The sequence below is a fragment of the Oenanthe melanoleuca genome, chromosome 8, assembly GCF_029582105.1.
Source record: "Oenanthe melanoleuca isolate GR-GAL-2019-014 chromosome 8, OMel1.0, whole genome shotgun sequence".
NCBI classification, from domain to species: domain Eukaryota; kingdom Metazoa; phylum Chordata; class Aves; order Passeriformes; family Muscicapidae; genus Oenanthe; species Oenanthe melanoleuca.
This window is the reverse complement of record NC_079342.1, coordinates 10391320-10412854: the sequence shown is the minus strand read 5'-3', so window position 1 is coordinate 10412854 and position 21535 is coordinate 10391320. Positions and strand designations below refer to the sequence as shown.

The 21535-nt window shown below is 40.9% G+C and overlaps 1 protein-coding gene across 2 annotated transcripts; it reads right to left on the bottom strand.

The window, feature by feature from the left end:
• Window positions 1-3128: 3128 nt before the first annotated feature.
• ALG14 (ALG14 UDP-N-acetylglucosaminyltransferase subunit) lies at window positions 3129-21524 on the bottom strand. Of its 2 annotated transcripts, none has more exons than XM_056497921.1 (4): window positions 21012-21524; window positions 18776-18927; window positions 15470-15592; window positions 3129-3576 (listed from the first exon to the last, which is right to left on the bottom strand). In XM_056497921.1, exons 1-4 carry the CDS (start codon window positions 21142-21144, stop codon window positions 3346-3348), a joined length of 639 nt encoding a protein of 212 aa, XP_056353896.1. In that variant the 5' UTR covers window positions 21145-21524; the 3' UTR covers window positions 3129-3345. The 2 variants fall into 2 exon arrangements, with proteins under 2 accessions (XP_056353896.1, XP_056353897.1); XM_056497922.1 differs by having other exon boundaries at window positions 15466-15592; window positions 21012-21488.
• Window positions 21525-21535: the final 11 nt, after the last annotated feature.

Below are 21535 nucleotides of genomic sequence, written 5' to 3'. Positions count from 1 at the left end.
ATTTAATATTTGTCAGCTAATGCATATCTTGATAAAACAACCTGATAAAGAAAATTAATTTAGAATTTGGCTTCCATGCTAGGACTCAGAGAATGAATTTCTGGATGCCTGCTGTTCTCTTTGAAAATCTTTGCCAATTTTGGTGATGATATTTCCATAAAGTCATATTTGTTTTCTTTAAGAATATATTTCTTCCTCATTTTGCTTCAAATGTATAAGATATTACAGTTTCCTCTTTTGGAAATGGAGAAAAAGAAGTAATGTATTTCACATCAAACATTCCTTGTATGTAGTGCAAATGTGTTTGCCATAATATTAATATTTAAGAGAAAAATGAGACACAGCAAACCCCAAGAATCTAAGCTTAAGGAACCCAGTCAGTGACCTTTAAGTCTTTAGCTAGACCCTGGGAGAGCTGTTTTCTGTTCTGTGCTGGGAGAGGAAGAATGCAGTTTTCCCCTAGAACAATAGACTGTTTGGTTGTACCCACCTTCTAAAAACAAGAGATAAGAAAGAGCTTCTCAATAACAAAATGCTAGTTTACTTCAGCTCCCCTGTGCTTTTGGAGAGAACTAGAAGTTATTTGAGATAATCTTCTCAAGGAAAAGTCACTCTGGTTGATAACAAAACTTCCTTTAAGAGAATTTGAGCCAGAAGTCTTTTTCTCTGAATTATACCCTGTGACTGGGTTGCAGTGTTTTGTGGAAGGCTTTGGTCAGTTAAGCTGTGATCTTCCCATTTCAGCTCTATGTGCTTAACTCTAGAGACTTCTGGGTCATTTCTAACCCAAGTTTTCACTTGCTAGAACTAATTGTAAACTGCTGAAAAGTAAATGTCCTTACCTCAAGTAGGCACTTGGGCCAGTAAGGAAAACAGCATTCCCAGGGGATGGGTACATCCCACATAGCCAACAATCTGCATTAAAAACCACTTTATATGTGCTATTATTACCTGTGTTTTCCAGATTTACCAGAGTAAAGAACATGCTGTTGTAGGAGCACAGGCTGAGATACTTTTGACTTTGCTCCCTCAGAAGGCTGGCAGTGAAGAAAATTGGGAAAAATCTTCCCAAATCCTTGAAAATGAGACTCCTCCACATCAGATGGCCTGGAGCAATTCAGTTTTTCAGGACAGCCTTTTGTGATGAAATCTGCTGTTACCTTCAGAGTGTTTACATGGGAGGTTACAAGTCTGAGCAGGCAAGTTCTTTCTTTTAGCAGTAGTCACTGCCACGCAGGTGACAAGTGGAAGAAAATTCCTGGAAGTCCCCAGTGTTCAAAGGCAGACTCACAAAGTTTATGAACCTGCTGTTGGAAGCACACCAAAACCCCAAATCCTGCCCTGGGCAGGGCTCTGAGCGAGGAGCAGAGCAGCCAGTGGTGCTTTGGCTGAGGCATAAACCTGAGCAGGACAAGGCTGGGCTGCTGTGCTGGGACTGGGACTGGGACTGCTGGGCTGCCCCAATGGGAGGGATCCCTGCCTTGTCTGCCCAGGCTCCTCTAAACCCCACAGCATCAGTCCTGGCCTCTTTCCCCTTACCCAGAGCAGAGGAAGAGGTGCCTCTGTCCTCCTCCCCTCTACTCCAGTTCCCTTACAAATCAGAAAGCAAGATTCAGGAGAGAAAGCACTCATCTAAAATAAACTACCATTAGCCATAATAGAGTGCAGTGTGTCTCCAGCTTATCAAACTATCTGCAAGTGTGCAGAAAGTCATGATAAGATAGTCCTTGGTCTGGGTAAGGGGAAAAAATCCCTTGGACACATCAGATTTACTTCAACCAAGCCATTTTCAAGGACCTCAGTATGTGCTGCACAGAGTCCTTCTCACACAGCCTTAACCTATTAACTGCTCTTTAATTTCAGACACAATCTTGGTTAAAACCCACAAAAACTCCCTGTTCTCACATGTGACCACATCAAGGGGCTCTGTTTGTGCTGAGGATTGTGGAGCCTGTTGGGCAGGTTATAACAGCTGCCATCCCCCAGGGCCGGGCACTATCGCGACAGGACTTTTCTGCACAATGTTTTCTGATGATTTCTCATGGTCTTCTGCACAAAGCAGCCTATTCCTCTGGACCCTTGTTTCCTAACAGCAGGAACTATTGTTTGTGTTGAGCTGAATTCCACCCCCATTCCCTACCAAAATAGCTGCTGCAATGTTTTGATATGTGACTTTGAGGAAAAGCCTTCCCAGGGTCTCCTCCTGCTCTGGGCTTCACCAGCCAGGCTGGGCACTCTGGAGGGTGTTTCTATTCTTCTTTGAGCTTTTCTTCCTTGTTTATGTTTCTGTAGCCAGCCCATAGCTCTGTGTGTGCACAGACAGATGTGTTTAAATTGCTTTAGAGGTGGCATAGTTGTAGAATTACATTTTGCCAGACAAATGTGAAATGCTGGAGTACACTTTCACACACTTGCTGCCAACAAAATATCTTTCAAAAGTTCTTCAGTGTACAGGACACCACTTTTCATGGCAAAGTGTTAAGTGTATATTGCACTGTTGAAAGTAAGGTGCTTAAAATGAGAAAACAAGATATATTGGAAATCAAATTCACTGTATCAGAGAAAGAGGGAAACTGTTCCTTCCCTTATTACTGATTCTTTTTCTCTATTTCAGAGCTTGAAGCAGTCCAATTTCCCCAGCTGACAGTTTTGATGTAGATTCAGTAAGGCTTTTTGCACATAAGCTTTGAAGAAAGTCTTCTTAAACAGGTGAGTATTGTGCCTGTAGCTGACACTTGTCACCTTTTTATTTATCTTAAGAAGTGAGCAACAATTTTCAAAAGGTGCACAACGGATTATAAGGACAGCTTTGACAAAACCAGAGGAAAAATGACACTGGTTTAATGCTGTGGGGGTTTTGGAAGACTGTAAAGTACAAACTGTCATGAAGGCAACTTAATATAACTGTTTCCTTTATACCCTGAGGATTCACAAGGGATTTCACTGCTAGTATAAAGGAAACAAAGTCTGCTGTGCTAGAAAAAGACTTGGTTGCTTACAGTTTTAAAAATGACACAAAGTTTCCCTACAGGAAATGTTACATTCATACAAATTCCCATATTTATTTGTAGACAAAAATTACCATTCACATAGCAGGAAAACTAGATGAAAACAGAGACATGATAGACTTAGAGCCACTATGAGTTTATTGGTGAACTGTCCTACATGATAGCAATAAATACAGATACACAAAAATTTTACTTAAATGTAGAGAAATCTTTATTGTCTCATTTATAAGCACCAGCCTAATTTCTTAACAGGAATTCTTGGAAATAAATTACTGCAGGAATGCAAGTGAGGAGCTTGTAGAGTCTATTCAGGTAAAGTTTAGCTTGTCTTCTGCTGTTACACTATTCGACCAAGATATACTGACTTGGGATATTTTTTCTTCAGCTCAGGCCACTGAACAATGAAATAATCTGAAAAGTAGTAAAGAATCTTTCCAGACAGGGATAAAGTTTCCACACGGCAGATGCTCTCTACATACACAATGATTGTTCTCTTTATTCGTAGAAGGCCAAGAAGAAAAGCAGATAAACAGACAGGAACACATGTTCCTGGGCCATTGCACAATATCTAAAAGAGATGAAACATTACAAAAGTAAGTAATGATTTTTTTCATACAGTAAAGAATTAAAAATGTGTATATTCATTTAATATTACATGTACACAAAAAATATATTTCAAAAATATTTTTAAAAACCTGGAAAAGGCAGGTGAATAGGAAAAGATTGGGGGGGCAAACAAAACATTATTTCAAAGTAGCTGTCAAAAATACCATATCTCCTTACATGTCATGAAAGAAGAAAATACCTCTGAGACACTTATTTCTATGAAGGAAAAGTTTACTATTCTTTGGCTTGTGGGTATATAACCAAAACAGCTTCCACTCACAGTCACAGCTTTGTATTGTATCAGTCATGAAATCTGTGCATGTATTAAAGACAAAGAAATTTAATTAGGATTAAACCTGTGATCCACTTATAAACATCTTGAACCTTGACTTAAGTCAGCAAAACTTTTAAGAGTTCATCAAAAATAAGCTGATGAATTAGAACCTTCACAAGAATCTACTAGTTGATATGTATGGCTAGATTTTTTTTTTTATTTTTAGTAAACACTAGGAGACAGTTAAAAGCATACAGAAGGAAGGTGTTGTGGTAAAAACATGTCATGTCCTTTGAGCAGAGGATCTCAAATTAACTTATAAATGTTAACAATAAAAGAAAGTACTCTTTTAATTTTAGATTCAACTGAAAAACAGATTGCTTAAAAGGAAAAGGTTTAAACCAGGGTATATTAGGCACTCCACTTGGTATCAAAATTGATTTCAGGCAAGAAATTTCTTACTAAACTTAAATACTACCATGTAATCAGCACTTTTCTGCACAGCTGGGATTACATGGAAATAAAGAGTTCTTTTATAAAATCATGGCCCTATACTCCATAAACTCACATTTTTTTTTGTTCCAAGTTCACTAGCTTGTGAAAGATACTATACTGGTGGGGGGGGAAAATCTGAATTTCTGCTTCAGGGCTGTAACAATTAGTTCAGAACATTTCCTTTCCATGCTGCCTTTTTGCATTTCAAAGAAATGTTTCTATATCTGTAAACTAAATAATGCATTTTCCCATATTTCCTGGAAAGTTTGATTCATTTGCATGAATGTTGACTAGGATACCAATATATGGCTACTGACGTGTAACTTAAGGCATGTTTAGTTAACTCTACTTGCAAAAACATTTGTTTCTGTAGTGTAACTATAGGCACAGGAAACAAAGTGTTCTCCTGTGTCTGCAGGCAAAACCCACCAGCATCCCTGCAGAAGCTGGGCTGTTTCAGTAAGTGCATAAAAAGCACCTAAAGCCCCCCAAAATTATTTACTACTTACTCTTTTTGTGAGCTGAATATACAGTCTAACTACTGATTTCCTATTCAAAATTCAGCTTTAAGGCAACAGACAAAAATGTGCACCACTGCTGAACAGGAACTCCACTTTCCTTTAGTAGAGCTACCTGTAGCACATGTATTTTATCCTCACTGCTCCTCATCCCTCTCTCTGTTCTACTGCCATCCTCTCTCCTGTCCTTTCCTCAGTGCCATCATTTTCCATCAGTTTATCTGTACTCTACCCAATCCTCTGAGATGTCTCCCACCCTGTCATCACTGGTGTTCATCTCTCTTTCCATCCCTGTTCTCAGGCACCCTTCCAGCTGTCTTCCTTCTTGGATGGCTCTGCACTCTTTTAGCCTCCATCTACTATTAAAGCTCAAACATTGGTCCCTTACTTTCCACAGTCTGACACAAAACATACCAGTTGTGGGTATGATTTAGGTCAGGTAGCCATCCTAACATTCTACTGAGCCCAAAAGTTGAGAATTGTAGAACAGGTTTTAGAAAAAGCTGAATTTTTACAACTGTGGTCTTTACCAAGCCATAGTCTTCATCCTACTTCTCCCCTTTATGAAGCCTGGCCAGCAGCTCCAGTCCTTTTGGTATTTTGGTGTTCTTGTGTCTAGATGCACACACAGAGGTAAATGCCACAATGAATTCCAAACTAAGTGTACTCACAAAAGATCATGTAAGGAAATAACAGTAAAAGGGTCTATTTGTGAATCTCTGTGTAGCTCTAAAGGCACTGAGCTGCTATTATTACTTTGCTGAGGTACAAAACAGAAAGACAGCAATAAAAATTAAAATCATAATAAAATATTTCTCCTATATTCAGGTTTTGATATAATGCACTGTTTATAATTTGTAAGCTGCTTCTCAGATCCCTTTGATCCATGGAAAAGTACTTGCACGCAGGAGAAAGGTTCAGGAAAATTATGGATTGGCATCTTTTAAAAAAAATGGTCTGATCAAAACTTATGTCCTCTGCTCTTTTCCCTTCTACACATATGAGTTCAAATAGGACAAAGCAGATGTGTCTCTGTAGGATTTCTGTATGCAAAATACTCGTGTAATGCTCTGATTATAGATGTTCCTATCCCAAAATGCTTAGATTTAGGCACTGGCCCCAAAACCAGACTGTTATAAACCTGCTGAAGTCCACAGATCCCTATCTGAACTGGTGGTTGTGACCTGTAAGTCAGAACTAAAAATTAACCTTCAGTTAACCTTCAGTGCATGTCTACAGACATGTCCTGCTTAGAACTGGTGCAGTTGCAGTAGCAATTCCACTCCAAAAACCTGGTCTGACCAGTCCCACTTATTCCCTCTCATGCTGCCAGCAGGAAGGGAGACCAGTGGTCCTTCTGCTTGGAGTCCAACATCACACATTCTTCAAGGAATACAGGGGAAACTTCTGAGAAAACAAATGTGTACATTATAAAGAAGAAAAGGTGTAAGGTAGAAATGCTGCTGTTCAGCTCCTGCCTGTACACAGACTGGAAAGGATGATGGAAAGGAAATGAATCACCTACAGCCTTCCTCAAAGATGAGCAGTTCTACTAGTGAATTTCAAAGCACTATTCAAAAGTAAATTTTGGAGAATGATTGATGTCTTACACCTTGAAAAGACAAAGGCTTTTGCTTTTCCCTGCCAGCAGAATACCAGTATTTCTCAGTGAAGCCCATGGCAATCATCAGTATGCTCTGGGGAAGAGGCAGGCATCTACTGGACAAGAAGGGACCAGGGCCTCTACAAGGTCAAGCAGCTATTGAGAGTGTTTCCCTCAAGTATCTATTTACAATTATCTGTTTCCCTGAATGACTATTTACTTCAGCTACAAGGCTGCCTGCAGAATATTTGTGTTGTATGAGATATGTCTCTGAAAATCTCTGAGTTCAGCCTTCCTTAATGAGGCAGCAGAAAGGGGGGAAAAAGGGGGATAAAGACAATTTTTGTGCCACTTTTGTGACCTCTTGAGCTGCAATTGTCCAAGGACTTTTCTGGTCACTGGGGGCTCCTACTTTGTTGCCAAGAAGCTGTAAGGGATTATTCCAGAAGCCAGTGCTACAGCTCTCTCTACCCCATTTATATGCACCTCTAATGCAAGGAAATGTCCAGCTCACTATTAAATTGACTGGGCTCACACTTCAGTCTATAAACAAACTCTAAACAGTACAATAAACTAATTAAACTTTATATTAATGGAAGTCTAAAAGTAAAGGATCAGAATGCAGCATTTATCTTCAGCAACTCTATAAATCTAGTTTCCTTTTAATCACTTTTATATAAAAATGGAATAGTTCTTGCCTTCTTGTGTTTCAAATATTTTCCACAGCTGTTGAAGGAAAATAAGCTAAGCCAGCAGTCTGGGAACACTGGGAACACTGGCACATGGCACCACTGCTGATAAAAGCTACTTTAGAGTTGGTGAATGCAGCACTGTAGCAGAGTGACATTTACCATGGAAAACACTGAAAGCAGAGCTTGCAGCTTCACTGGGATTAAATGTCACTAGTCAAAGCAAAAATGAGTAAAGCAGTAAGCTTGCAGTTTTTCTCATAAGTATGCAAACATACAATTGCTGCCTATCTTTTAAAGAACAAGTGTTTAAGTACTAATGTTCCCAAATTACAACAATCAAAAGGAAGACAATGTAAGTCCCCCTAAAATTAGTAGAAAGTGGAAAACTAATTTGTGATTTGCTTTGCATAGGAAACTGGCAGCACCTGCTGTTCTCCTTAATGACTTCTGCAGACATTGGCCTTTTGTCACCTGGTCAAGAGCAGAAAAACTGCCCTGATCCCTGGGGCTGGGGAGGATGGTGGTGTGGGGATGTGCATGAGTGAAATGAAGGTTGTGCTGCTTACCAGGCACAGAGCTGCCTCCTGGAGTACCTTCAGGACCCTGCTCAAGCCTCCTCCACTCCAGTGCTGCTCCCTACTCCACAGTGCTAACACCTGCAGGTAAGACTAAGGGAATGGGAGGTGGTGGGGATAGACAGCTACTAAAAGAGGCAAAGGCAAGTGGAGTGATACTAAATGGACCAAAGCTGGCTTAATTGAATGATCCATATCTATGCAAGTCCTACATTTCAACTGCTATGCAATGCTGACTTTTTAACAATGTAGGAAAAATCTATTAGATATTCCTATATAGGAATAATGAATTTGTTTGTGTGGTTTTTTTTTTTTGTTTTGATGGGGGGAGGTGGTTGCTTCTGTAGCACAAGAGAGAATCTGCAATGAATTAATTTGTATTCTGCTATGTAAATTGCAGCATCTCATGAGCTCATCAGCCTTTGCCTGGCTTTAATATTATATTACTATTTCAAACACTTCACACTCAAATACTTAAGCATGTTGAGAGGGAGTGTTCTTATGGAAGCTTTTGCTATTCTTGCTCTTTAGTATATCTGAAAATTCAACTTTTGAACATTGAGAAAAAATAGCTTAGAATTGTTAATACTGCATCAAAAAAGGGCAGGAACCTTTTTCATCAATTTCTTATTACTGTTATTGATGGGGAGAAAGAAGAATTTCAGGTTCTGTTTGCACAACAGAAAGGTCATTAGACTACCTACTGGTTTATTCTTTTTGAAGAGTGAAGATCTTATCCAGTTCACTTTCCTCCACCACCGCATATAAAACCAGCTAAAACTTCACACCCTATTTTCTGTTTGAACTTACCTGCAGAATGCAAGGCAGGTAAGAAAAAATGCCAAAAAACTAGCTGTGTAGTCTGATGTAAATCAGGTAATTAAGGTAGAACTGAATTATACCTGGGTACACTTTTACCTTCTACTGTCTAAATCCCTTGAGAATTGTTCAAGAAGGTGGTTGTAGTGTTCTACAGCAACAGCTTGTGGCTGGTCAGGAGCTGTAGGTTGTAGCACTGCCATGAAAACCCTTCTTGTTCACCTCTGGATCTCACTGGTACAGTAGTTGTTGTTATTATTATACAATACAGCCAGTAAATGAGGTGCTCTTCAAAACAAGCAGAGACATGTGTGGTCCTACAGGCAGATTACCTAACCACGATAAATAAGATTAGTGAATGCCAGAGTGGGGAAGAGAGAGTGGAAGAGCAAGGACTTAAATTAGTACACTACACAGCTGGGGTTCTATTTGTTTCTGAGTATTATTTTCACCATAGAACAAAACAGATTGGGAAGCTCTCACTTTCCAAAGGTTTGGGGACAGAGAGAAAAATCCTACCTAGTGGATTTTTCTATGGGAGAAAAGGAGAGCTTCTGCAAAACCACTAGGAACTAGATCTAAGGATTTAAACCTAACAGTATTAGGCATTGCCACTTCTGCCTTCTAGGTCTGACCAGAGTTACCAACCCACTGTCCTTGGGGCAAGAGACAAGGGAAGAGGCTCAGCTGATGTGATCTACATCAGCCTCGGAATACAAAGCAACCTGGGAAGCTCCCAGCACCTGGATTTCAGCAGGGCACAGGAACTCAGCTATGCATGTGGCTATTTGACACTGTAAAGACTTAAAACAGCTCAGGTCTGCTTGTGGGTGTGCCCAAGGGCTTTACTGATGAAAAGAAAAGATATGACTGGGTCATTAAGAGTGTCAGAAGTTAGGCAATAGCTTAGTGAGGAAGGTTTGAGAATCTTCATTTGGATGCCTAAAGAAACAAGCAGGCCTTAATTTTTTCTAAGGAGTCTAACCTTAGGCACCATACCTAACTGCCCCTGTGAGCCAGGTGACAGGTTTGTCATTGGGATTAAAAGGTCTCTGGAGTGGTAGTTTCCATCAGCATACTTCACAGCCTAGTTGCCAAATATAAAATAAGAAACATAGATTGATCAATTAAGAATAATAATAAATGAAAGCTGAGAGACTGATGTAGGTTATTAAAACATTACATGAACACCCAGGCTGTCAATGGGACCAACAAAACAGCCATTGAGTCTTTTGAGAAATTGTGGAGATGGAGAAGTTGGTTAAAAAAGGACAAGATTACCAAAGCAGATACAGGGTGGAAAATAAACTAACTCCCTATCTACATTACTATGAAGTGGGTATGTGGTTTATTGCTGCTGACAAATTAGTAGGAAGTAGAGGAAATTTGACCTAGTGTAGATGAAAAAGCTGGTCATAAAAGAATTCAGTAAAAAGCCTTTGCCAAGTAAATTAAATGGTAGTTACTGAACTACACCTCTAGCTACAACACTAGTGAACCTGCCCACAGTCTCTTGGTCACCATGAGAAATACTATCCAACTTTTTAGAGCCTCTTTACAAATAATTTTTATACCTCCTCATATAAAAAGTACTGCTTATTTTAGTAGCCTGCTTCTACTCGAAAGGAGAAATTAAATCCAAGGAATTTCAAATATACCTCATATATTATTGCTAGTGGCTTAAAATGAGCCTTTAATTGCAAATCTCAGTGTGTCTTTCATTAATCAGGCATTTGTTTAACTCCAAGTTGAAAGCAGTATTTTAGGTTAACTAAACATGATATTTAAATGTTCCTAAGACATCTCCTGGGCTACTGCCTAATCACGGAAGTTGGTATAGCAAGAATGTGCATCAAACAGCTCCTGAAATGTCTTCACAGTGTAAAACCCAGAGGTGTTGGCAGTCTGTCTCTGCATACCAGTGGTTAGATTTAGCAAGACTGTTATGCTTTATAACATACATGGAAGTGTGACCAGGGTGTTCATTAGGCTCATAATGAACCTGACAGCTGATGAGTTAAGACTCTTTTATGTCTAAAAATGCCTCCTTAAATCTAAGCTAAGATCTCAGTTCATCTTTGCTGCTACTCCTGTCCTCCCTCTGAAAAGGAGTGTCTATAGGCAAGTCTAATTAGCAGTCACAGGGCAGAGCTACAACAGCTTTGAGCCAGCTGACTGGAATAGCTTCAGATGTCTTATCTGTGCTCAGCACAGGGTAACTCTGCATTGTGACTGCAGGGTAGCTGTACCCAGTACACAAGCTAAGAGGGGTGAGTAAGACTCATTTTCATCAACACTGAGAAGTTAAATTTTGATGCCTTTACTTTTTCTTTTTAGATGAAAAAATTTGTATCACTGAAGTTCTTAACCCAGTGTTCTTGCTTATTTTGACTGTTTTGATCCTAGAAGAACATCAGTAGATCAGACATACAGTCAGTCTGGTCCAAAACACTGTGGAAAGATTCAGTGTACAAAAGAATGCAACAGATAGTCCTAATATTGTATTATACAAAGGTCACTTGTTATAAAATGAATAAAGAAAAAAATGCCACCACCCAGATTTTGTAGCTTTCCACCAAGTTCCAATCAGAACCGTGATATAAGGGACAATAACTTACTATTTGTCACAGTAATTTATGAGAGTGTTGTGAACTTCAGACTTTTTGGGCAGGGCACAAAGAATGGAAAATCTTAGCTAAATGAAATAAATGATCTCCTTTCATTTAGCTTACTGTGCAAACACTTCTGTAACCAGAAGCTGCCTCAGTCAGTTTAACCAGTCAGGGGAGCAGGCATGTGTGATGGGATGTGCAGTCATAAAAGAAGGGGTGACTGCTACCAGCATGATGAGCTGTGCAGGCTTCAGGCTTCTAGGAAGAAGTTTGAAAAGGAGAGACTGGTTCTCTGACAGCAGAGCACGTACTTGCTGTGCAAATGTAAACCTACTACAGACTTCCCACAGGAAGGAGGCCCTAAAGTGGGAGGACTGCCTTCTTAGCCTGATTTAACCCAGGTTTTTCCAAATACCAGTCATCTGAAAATATCTACTTATTTCAGGCTCTGTAGAGCACTGAGGCAGTAGGAACTGTTGAGAAGTGTCTCCAGAAATGGAAAAAAAGTCTGGTCCTAAGGGTCCAGGATGTGCAATTTACCAATGAATGGAGCTTTATATAGCATTTCTGCACAATTGTAGGTGAAATTTAATTCTATAAAAGGATCACAAATCACTGATCCAATTACATAACCCAACTATGGCTGAAAACAAGTACTGGATACAATATTTTGTAGCTTCTGCTGTGTGGTAGGTGCCAAGAACAAGGGTTCTGTAAGCAAGAGAACTGAAGACCAGTTTCCTTTGAACTTGTATCTAGTGACTGACTTCAAGCATATTAAAGGAAATATGTAACTTTAGTTTAACCCTTCTTGTATCTCACATAATCCATGGAAGATGCAGTAATTTTCTTTATCTTTGGAAAAAAATCTCTTTGCAGCTTGTGTAATTTTCTGTAAATGAGAAGAATTGCATCCTTTTCTAGATAATAGATCTTATAACATCTTATTCTGGTTTTATGTTTCTTCTTAGCCTTTCTCTCAGTGAAGATGACAAAAATCTCTCTTCTCTGACCAGCTGCCTGTTTTCACGGTGGGAATTTGCAGTCTCTTAGACTGCATGCTAAATCTGGCTGCAGCTGATGAATGGTTTTAAAAGCTTTTCTGGGGGAAGGTGGGTGTAGGCAGTGAGTGCTGGCACAAGCCTTTCCTCCCCTGGAATTTCAGGCTTCTGTATAGGAAACCTATCTAAGGCAGATAAAAACTGCCCACCATACATTCACTTGCAAAACACTCTGACACTTATATTTCTATAATTCTTGGCTATAGAAACACAAGCCAATCATCACTTCTGACATCTTAATTGTTACTTGGCTTAATATCTCCAAAGGGATTTAGCTTTGCAGAGTGCAGATGTTCATAACTCAGAAATGGGCCTCCTGAAGGTGATCTCAAGCTGAACAACAATGTAAGCTAACTTTTATATTTCTTAAACTCTCTGGAGGCCACTTCAAGCATGGGTCAAGTCCTGCAAGACAGCAAAGATCTCCTGGAAGTTGTTCAGTTCTTTCTGAACTTACTATCTTGGAGAAGGGTTAGATGGAACTGATTTCTCAGGCAAAGTAAACCAAGAAGCTTTGCCAGATCAGTGTGAGATACAAAAGGGACACAGTGCTCATGAAGTAAAGCACATAACAAGTGTTCATCAAGTAACTCTGTGCAGATGGGTTTGCTGTTTCCCTCTTGCAGCTATTTGCACTCCAAGACAGGCTTAGGTGGGCATAAGTAGCATATCTGTTCCAAATCTTGCCTTTGTGCACCTAATGGTTTTGGGCTCTCTTTGCAGTATTTCTCTTGTCCTGCATTTCTTGACAACTGCAACACTTCTGTGTTTCTCTAGCTTTTGGCTGCCTAGAAAAGACTTCAGTCATTCCTTCATACATGCATGTATTTCTGAAGCCTGAAAGCAAGTGTGAGGATTTGGGGATCACTCATACATACAAATGACTTAGAAGAAACTCAAAGTTGTCTTTCCCTCCTGCAGTTAAACAAACCCAGTGTCTAGACTGAAAATGTACAGCACTCATAAGCTGTCCTGTTTAAAAATATGAAGCTCTCAGCATGATGTAATACTGTGCTTGTTTCTAAACTCAGTTGTTGATTTCCATGCCAAAAGTTATAGATGAGTCCTGTGAATGCCAGCATTTGTCCCAGCCTTTCTAGTTCTTTACATTACTAAGCATTACATTTTGCCAAGAGTAGGGTGAGTTTCAATTCACATTTTTGTTGAAAGGCAATTAAATACTACCAGTTGTTTCACATACCATACAGTCTTTTCACTGGCAATGTGAAGCATTTTAATCCCTGAACCAGTCTCCGTGGATAAGTGTTTTAAAAATCTTTGCAGCTTTCTGAGTTATTAAATTTTACAGAATTCTTAAACCAAGATATTCATACAAGTACTAGTATGTAAGCAGCTTTCAAGTGTACATGATTTTCCATAATGCCTGGGATGCTTCTGCCAGCTGCTATTTTGGTTGATAATAGCACCTGACAAAAAGTAATTGGGGTTGCCTTCCCTTCTAGCTCTTTAACCATGGATAAAGGCTCCTTGGGTCTCATTTTGAGACAGGGGTTACCTTAAGCTCTGCAAAAGGCTTAAAGGCCTTGCTAAAACATATTCTTAATTTTACAAGCACAAGTGTTCTTACAAATGTCTTCTGATAGCTTATCACAGTTTATCAATTTCTGACACCATTTCTAATAACACTGTGTAAGTCTCACTGTCACTTTAAATTCCTCTGGTAAACAGAAAACATGGAATTAGATTAGTAACTTCCTGCTTCCTTTATTAAGCTACGCAGTGAGATTTTTGCAGTCAATTTCTTTTGCAATAAATTAAAAAATAAATATACACAAACTTAGCACAGTGGTGGAGCAAAGTGATTACTAAATGCGTTACTCACATTTTTCTCTGAGTGCTCATGTAAATCAACTTGACTGTTACCACTGCTGCAATCAAAACCACTATAGAAAGAACAGCATGCCACCTTTTCCCCTCTCCCAGTTTTATTTCCAGTTTTCAGAACAAGCTTGAAAAACAGTAACTTCCAAAAAAACTACTTCTGTTGTTCTGCACATTAAACTGTTTGAAAAGTCCAGTAAGCAAATAGCTTTTGATCTGGCAGGAACTGACCAGTACTATTGAAGTAAATGAGATCACATTATTCACAGCAGCCTCTCTAAACATTCAAAATACCACAAACATTAAAAACCCTCTTTAGAATTAGCCATACAGTTCACAGAAGGATTTATAAAAAAGTCTTACAAACATCTGTCTCCTTACAATACCTGTGTGAATAGATGCTACTACTAAATTATGAGAAAAACCTTGTAACTGCACCAGTATTTATATGTTTCATTTAAATATTTTAAACCTCATAAAGTATTAATTTGAAGTTCTGCTAGACTAACACTATTTTAAAAAACCATCAAGTTTAGATTATTGACTCCTTAAGAGGACAACAACTCTAGCAAAAAGCCAGCTGAAACCAAATTTTTTCTTACAAAATTGTAAGACTTAAAGCTAGGACACCAATGCACTACCTTTTGTGTTAACAGAAAACTTTCTTGATTGAGTATCTCCATTGTAGTTCTACCATCTGACAATCCTGAATGCTTCTGACTTGTTTAAGTGTGTGGAAAACTTTTAAATAAATGTAATTAGCATGAGAGTGCAGTTTTCTGAACAGCTTGAAAAAGCTACTAAAGTGGTGAAAAGTTGCTACTTCAGAAGTGATGCTTTTTGTCATTAGACAAGATAACTAATGCCAGTCAGCCAAACACTAAATAAATATGCATTGTAGCTCAAAAGTCCATGTAAGCACAAGAACTGAACCTGTATATATTTGTGCTGGTCTGAACCTGTCTGTGCCAGACTGGTCATACCATTTTATAAGCAAGTCCAGCCAACAGGATAACCAGGCTTTCAGGCATAGTTTGTGCTGCTGGAATCCTGAAGAGATATTATCAGGAAGCAGCAGTCTTGTTTTTGCTAGCTCTACCAGCACAACAAGGGAGTGACTCTCTGAAGTTACTTGCAAACTTTGAGAGGGAAAACTGGTATTTGCTATTCTAATTCACCAGCAGTGCAACCTGTTCTCTCTTTCTTGATCTATTGCTGCTATATTTAATTTAACATTAAAAACAGTTTTCCTGTGAGTTGTAAACCTAAGCATACGTATGAGATGCAGTCTATTCTGCATATACCAAGCACTTTTATGATGCAGATTAGCAAGTTCTCAATAAATTAAAATTTTCTTTACCTACCAAATCTGGTTTCCGTTTGTAGGTGAGAGGAAGAGAGTAAAGTATGGAGTATAGTGTTGTTAGCACAGAGGAGACCCAAGACTGTCTAACCTCCCGGCTCCTGGGAATGCGATCAAGGCTGAACTGCAAAAGAGCACGAGGAGCGGAGCTGTGACTTTCCTCAGAACGTTGTGGCTCCTTCTTATTAATCTATCTGTGCCAACCTTTTCGTTTTTACTTTTCTTAGTCTAGGTTGGAAACGTTTGTGCATGAAAAGTATCCAGTAGGCACAAAGCCCCGAGAAACGCTGGAGCCCCGCGCTGCGGTTCGTTCCTGTCCCCGCAGCGCTGGGCGAGGGCGGCACCTCGTGGGCAGCGCTGCCTGCAGCATCCGTCCCATCCCATCCCATCCCATCCCATCCCATCCCATCCCATCCCATCCCATCCCATCCCATCCCATCCCATCCCATCCCATCCCATCCCATCCCATCCCATCCCATCCCTGCTCGTGTCCGCGGGGTGCCACCGCAAATGTACGAGCACCACCATCCTTTAAACGAGTGAGCATTCAAAAGGGATGCACGCTGCATATTCAAAATGCAAAATATTTGCATAAAGAGACTGGAAAGAATATCTTATCTTTAAATAAAAAGCAGTAACAAGTAACTTTTCTTTGTTCTTTCCCTAAATGAAGATGATTCACTGTGTATAAAAGGTATCAAATCAATAAAGCAAGGATGCTTTCCTGTTGTGTTTAAACCCTGGGAGCAGTTGCTAGGCTGCCTTTACCTCAATGGAGAGGAGTGCACCTAGGAATTATTGCTACTCAGAAGGCACTCCTGATGCCAAGGACATGCTAGACTGTTTAAATGAAAGACAAATGTAGTGGCTGCAGTGCAGTGTTCAGTGGTGCTGACATGTAGATAGTGGCTGTTACATCACAGGGGACACCAGATCACTACCACTATGGCAGGACTTACATGGGGTGTGAGAAACTCTAAATACTGAAAATTGCCCAGTTATTTCACCCATGCACATTGCTAATTGTCATAGCTTAGTCCTGGTGATTTGTGCCCCTGAATGAGTATGTCAACAAAAGCTGTATAGTAAATACAATATATTACTATACAAACTAAATACAAATGCAGAATGTTAATTTTCTTGATTGAGATTATCCTGTTTCATTATGATATGTTTCTTTAATAGCTGTGATAGTGGAAGGCATTAACAGATGTTACAAACTGATTTTTTATGTTTTACTTGCAGGTGTTGAAACTCTTTTGCATTACTCTGACAACAGAATATGGAAAAATAAACATGCCCCCTGCTCCTTATTCAACAGGTTTCTGGTTATCTCTGCCTCTGTCTCCTAAAGCTTTGGAAGAGTTCAGGTGCTAAAAAGAAATGTTCTAAGTGGAGTTAAGACCCTTGCATAGCACTCAGCCCTGCAAGAAATATGGGTATGATAAAGTGGTTTTAGGTAGATCAGGGTCCAGTGGAACTATTCAGATGAACCTGATGATGTCAGCAGCTGAAACAGGTTCTCTGTGAGCATAGAAAGCTCCCTGAGTAACAGCTCTGGGGGCATCCATGTGGAATAGTTGTGGTTAGAGGTAGGGGAAAACAGAGAACAAAGAGGCCAGTGATAGCAGGACCAGAGACTTTTCCTAAGGAGGCATTTTTTATTTCTTTTTCAAAAGACTTAGTGCGTGGAGGTGCAGCATTTTTCTTCTTGTAAGCACAATGCTCATTCTGGCTTTCTTTCTTTCCTTCTCCCTGAATAGCTGTTAGAACAGAGCTGGACTACAGATCAAAAAGAAAAATATTTGGAGGGGTGGGGAGGTATGTGTGTTTAATTTTCTCTTACATCACTGGTTTTCTGTTACATCATTATTGTAATTTTTCTTCCATCTGGTCCCTAATTCTGGAAAAATCTACTTCCTTAACAGGATGAGGAAGGGAATGACCATGTGTTGAAGCATTCAGACTTCTTCCTTTCATTTATGCAAAGCTGCAAGAAGTTACTAAGACACAATTTTTAAATGCCTGATGATCTCCAGTCAGTCCCCAATAACAAAACACACACTCTGTGTGTGTGAAACAACACTCTGAAATCTAGCAATATATGTTACAGGCATGTGATATTTACTTTCTAAAATTTATCTTTCATTTTCACTCTAAATACTTTTGCTCAGTATGTATCAAGAGAATGGTGGAAGGAAAATGAGCATCTGTTATCCAGACATCAAATTCAGATGCAGCCAAAAACGTTCCTCTGGCTTTCAGTGTTGAGGGAAAACATAACTACAGGATCTGTTAGTAGTTGGAGAAGTTATAAAAGAGAAGCTGCTTAGCAAAAATAAGTGAGCTATGAAAACCACATAACCCTTTAATACTGAAAATATGTATCTTTAAGAAATCTAGTAATTTAGGGTTGGACATTGTTCAGGTATGTGAATGTCACTGTGTGAATGGCTATTTATCCAACAAGATGTCTCTGAACAGGGAATATCTCTGGTCACTTTGCTAAACATTTGTCCTTGGTGCACAATGAGATGTGAAAGTTGTGGTAAAAAAGCTTAAAAATATTCCTTAGTGAGCCTGTGGTTCATCTTAGCAGCAGTTGCCTTACATTAAAAGGGTTTATTCTGAAAATCAGAATATTCTTTTGACCCAACAGTGCTGCTGAAAACAATGGAAACACACCAGATTAAATCAACACCGTGCAAATAATTAATTTACTGTGTGTTGTACTATTTGCTCAAAAGGACTTATATTTTTTCTAGTCAGAACATTCTTTTCCATTGTACTTATTCCACTAATACTTTCTACAAATTTCACTGGATGTCAGATCACACTTTAGGTAAGTAGTTATGCTGCTGTCTGTTACTCAAACTAGCTGAAAGCAAGCAAACATCTGAGAAAAAAATAAACAAGATATTTTAATGACTTTTCCATGATTTTTAGGAGGTCAGCATTTGCTCCAGTCATCAGCCAGAAAACTGACATTCAGAGGCCTTGCATCCCTTTTAAACACACACTTAATACTTCATTTTTAAAAACACACAAAGCCAATACAATTTAAATTAGGGTTTTCTCAGATTAAATATTTTTATATAACATTTCTTTCAAAGAAATATAATGTTTCACTGAGGGAAATGCCAAACTGGGGAAAAAAAAAAAAAAAGCCCTCTGCAATATTTTTGCCCCAGTATTCTTACAGCTACAAGTAACACTTGTATAAATGTCCTTTCAAAGAATCATTTCCAAATTGCCTTGAATTAGAATGTCAAGATCATTTTTCTTACATGAGTATTTAACAAGTTACCTGGGACTCGGAGAATGTTTCAGCCCTTTTTTGTTCAAAAGAACGTATTTTAGCTTCACTCATCTTATCTGAGTCTGCCAAAACATAATGTCTAGGAGAGTATGACTCTGACAAACAGCTAAGTAACCTCAGGATTTCTGTTGTGTGCCCACCTGTAAAACAAAACAAACTACAATTAGTATGTGAAAAATTCTGTAACTTTCCATTTCTTGAGCTGAATCAGCTACTCTTCATTTTAAAGCATGTTAGTATTACTATTAACAGTGAAAGTATCTTCTGAGAGTAAAGGATTCAACCAGAGGATGGCTGAGACTGTTTAAACAGCATGGAGGGAACTCAGCTCCCAGGAAAGTGGTATTGATGGACGTTTTCCAGTGAAATGGGATTGAACCAGGGTCACACAGGAGTCTGACGTTTGTGTTTAATGTCCTGTACCCAATGCAGCACAACTGGGCAAAGAGACACTGTGCTGTGCACTCAAAGGCCACCCCATGGGGCAGGGGCCAGAGTGAGGCTGGGCAGGATCTGGCTCAGAGCTGCACCTTGGAAGCAGAGCTGCCCCTGTGCCAGAGCTGGGACTGCCAGAGCAGGGCTGTGCTACCCCAGCTCACCACACCAAAACCAGCCCCAGCAGTGTCACCCTGCAGCCCCAGCAGTGGCAGCCACAGCAGTGTCACCTGGCAGCCCCAGCAGTGTCACCTGGTGCAGCTGCTGGGTGCTGACAGAACAAACAGTCCTGCTCTGAGCACTGCCCTTGGACAGGCCTTCACAACCTCCTAACTGCAAGGTCACTCTGTCCCAGAGCTAAACTGGAACTGGCACTAAACCAGGGAGAAGGGGAAGATGTACATGCTGTACTTTTTGGGAGCTGGGTAATTTTTTTTTTTTTTTTGGTCACACGAGTTTCCTAAAAAGCAGTTAGAGGGATATTGTAAGAGTGGAAGGAGGGAGAAGGAAGATTGTGTGTGTAGGTAAAGCAGAGCAGTCTCACCTTTTATCTGTTAAACTGCATCAGACCAACATGAAACCACACCCATAATACATAATTAAGTGTTTATTGGATGTGCTGCTTTTCACCCTGCTGAAGGTGCAGACCAAAACAGGAAAGTAAATGAATTCCTGCTGCCTCCTGCTGCTCTGTGTCACTAGGCTCCCAAGAGACCTTTTCTGCACAGGTTAAACACTCACAGCTGGTGAACCACTGACAACAAGGAGAGCTATGTTGCAGCATTGCACTAGACTTTGCCACCTTTCCATCTAATTTCATGTGGTATTTTTCAAATTTGTTTGGAGATACTTTCTCCTGAGTCGTGTTTGTTAGAGATTTCACAAATTTCAATGCAATCAGCTGAGCACTCATAGAAGAGCAGGAGATTTCTACTTAAAAGTCTCAAAGAATAGGCTTGAACATTACATGAATCTTAACTGACATGTATTATTTCACCTGGTAAGCTTATGTAAAGTGGAAGTATTCTTTTGATACAGACAAACTAGATTCCAAAGGACTGAAGGAAAAAACACATATTTCCAGCCCTAGTGGAAGTAAAGGTGACCTGAAGAATTATAAACCTGCCAGTCAAACTTAGATGCAGAAAGATCTTAGAATTTTTACTCAATTAGTTAGTGTACAAAAACCAAAGGAATACTGAGGTGCTGAAATCACAGCTGGCCTGTATTTGTCAACTGCAAATTTTTCAAATAAATTTTTTGGAGGTAAATTAGTTGCCCTTCAACTCTAAGAACGAGGTAACAAGGAGCAGCAGATGTGCACACCCCCTTTAGCGAGGGGTGACGTTCTTGTGTCCCACAGATCCCGTAAGTAAATCACAGCGACGCGCTTGGGGTGGATCGCAAACCGCCACGTCCGTCCGGGCCGAGCCAGCCCTGGGAACGCTGCGCTGCACCGCCATCGGCACTCCTCGGCCGGAGCACCGAGCGGCTGCGCTGCTCCTCCCGCTACAGTTTATCGAGCCCTTCGTGCGCGACTTCGGCGAAACGCGAAACAAAGACTCAAAGTGAGAACCAAAACAACCAAAGGCAGGCGGCGGCCCCAGGGACACCCGTAACCGGCTCCGGGCACACGCAACCGCGACTACAACTCCCGGCATGCACCAGGGCACAGCGGCCCCGCTGCGTAGCCGCCTGTCGCGCTGCATGCCGGGACTCGTAGTTCCAGGAACGCGGAGTGGTAGCTCTACGGCGCCGCCCGCTCCTGCAGGCGGCAACCTCCACTCACCAGAGCCGGCCACCACTAGGAGACTGAACGGAGGCGTCCGCCGACCGCGGGGCCTCCTGCCCAGGAGCACCAACGGGACAAGCAGTAAGGAGAGGAGGAGGAGCAGGAGAACGACGACGGGCAGCTCCTCCATGCGCGGCGGAGGCCACCTCTCGCGGAAGCAGCAGTGGCACCTCCCCCGTACGGTGGCCGGCGCGGTTCAAACCTCCGCGCGCTCTGATCGCGGTGGTGGCTCCCAGGGTGGCGGGGGTGGCAGTGGCGGCGGGCCCGGGGCGCGGTGATGCGGCATGAGGGGCTCCCGGTGTGCCCGCCCGGTGCTTCCCGCGCCTCCGAGCACCCGGTGGCGCCAGCTGCCCCCCAGCCGGCGTCCCGGATCAGCGAAATACCGCCGTAAGCACTGGGGTGAATGAGAGCCGGTGCTCCCAGCTCCCGCAGGCCCAGCCTCCCGCTCAGCACGGGCTGCAGGAGCCGCTACTGGCCTGCCTGCCTCAGCACGGGCTGTAGGAGCTGGGACAGCCCTGCCT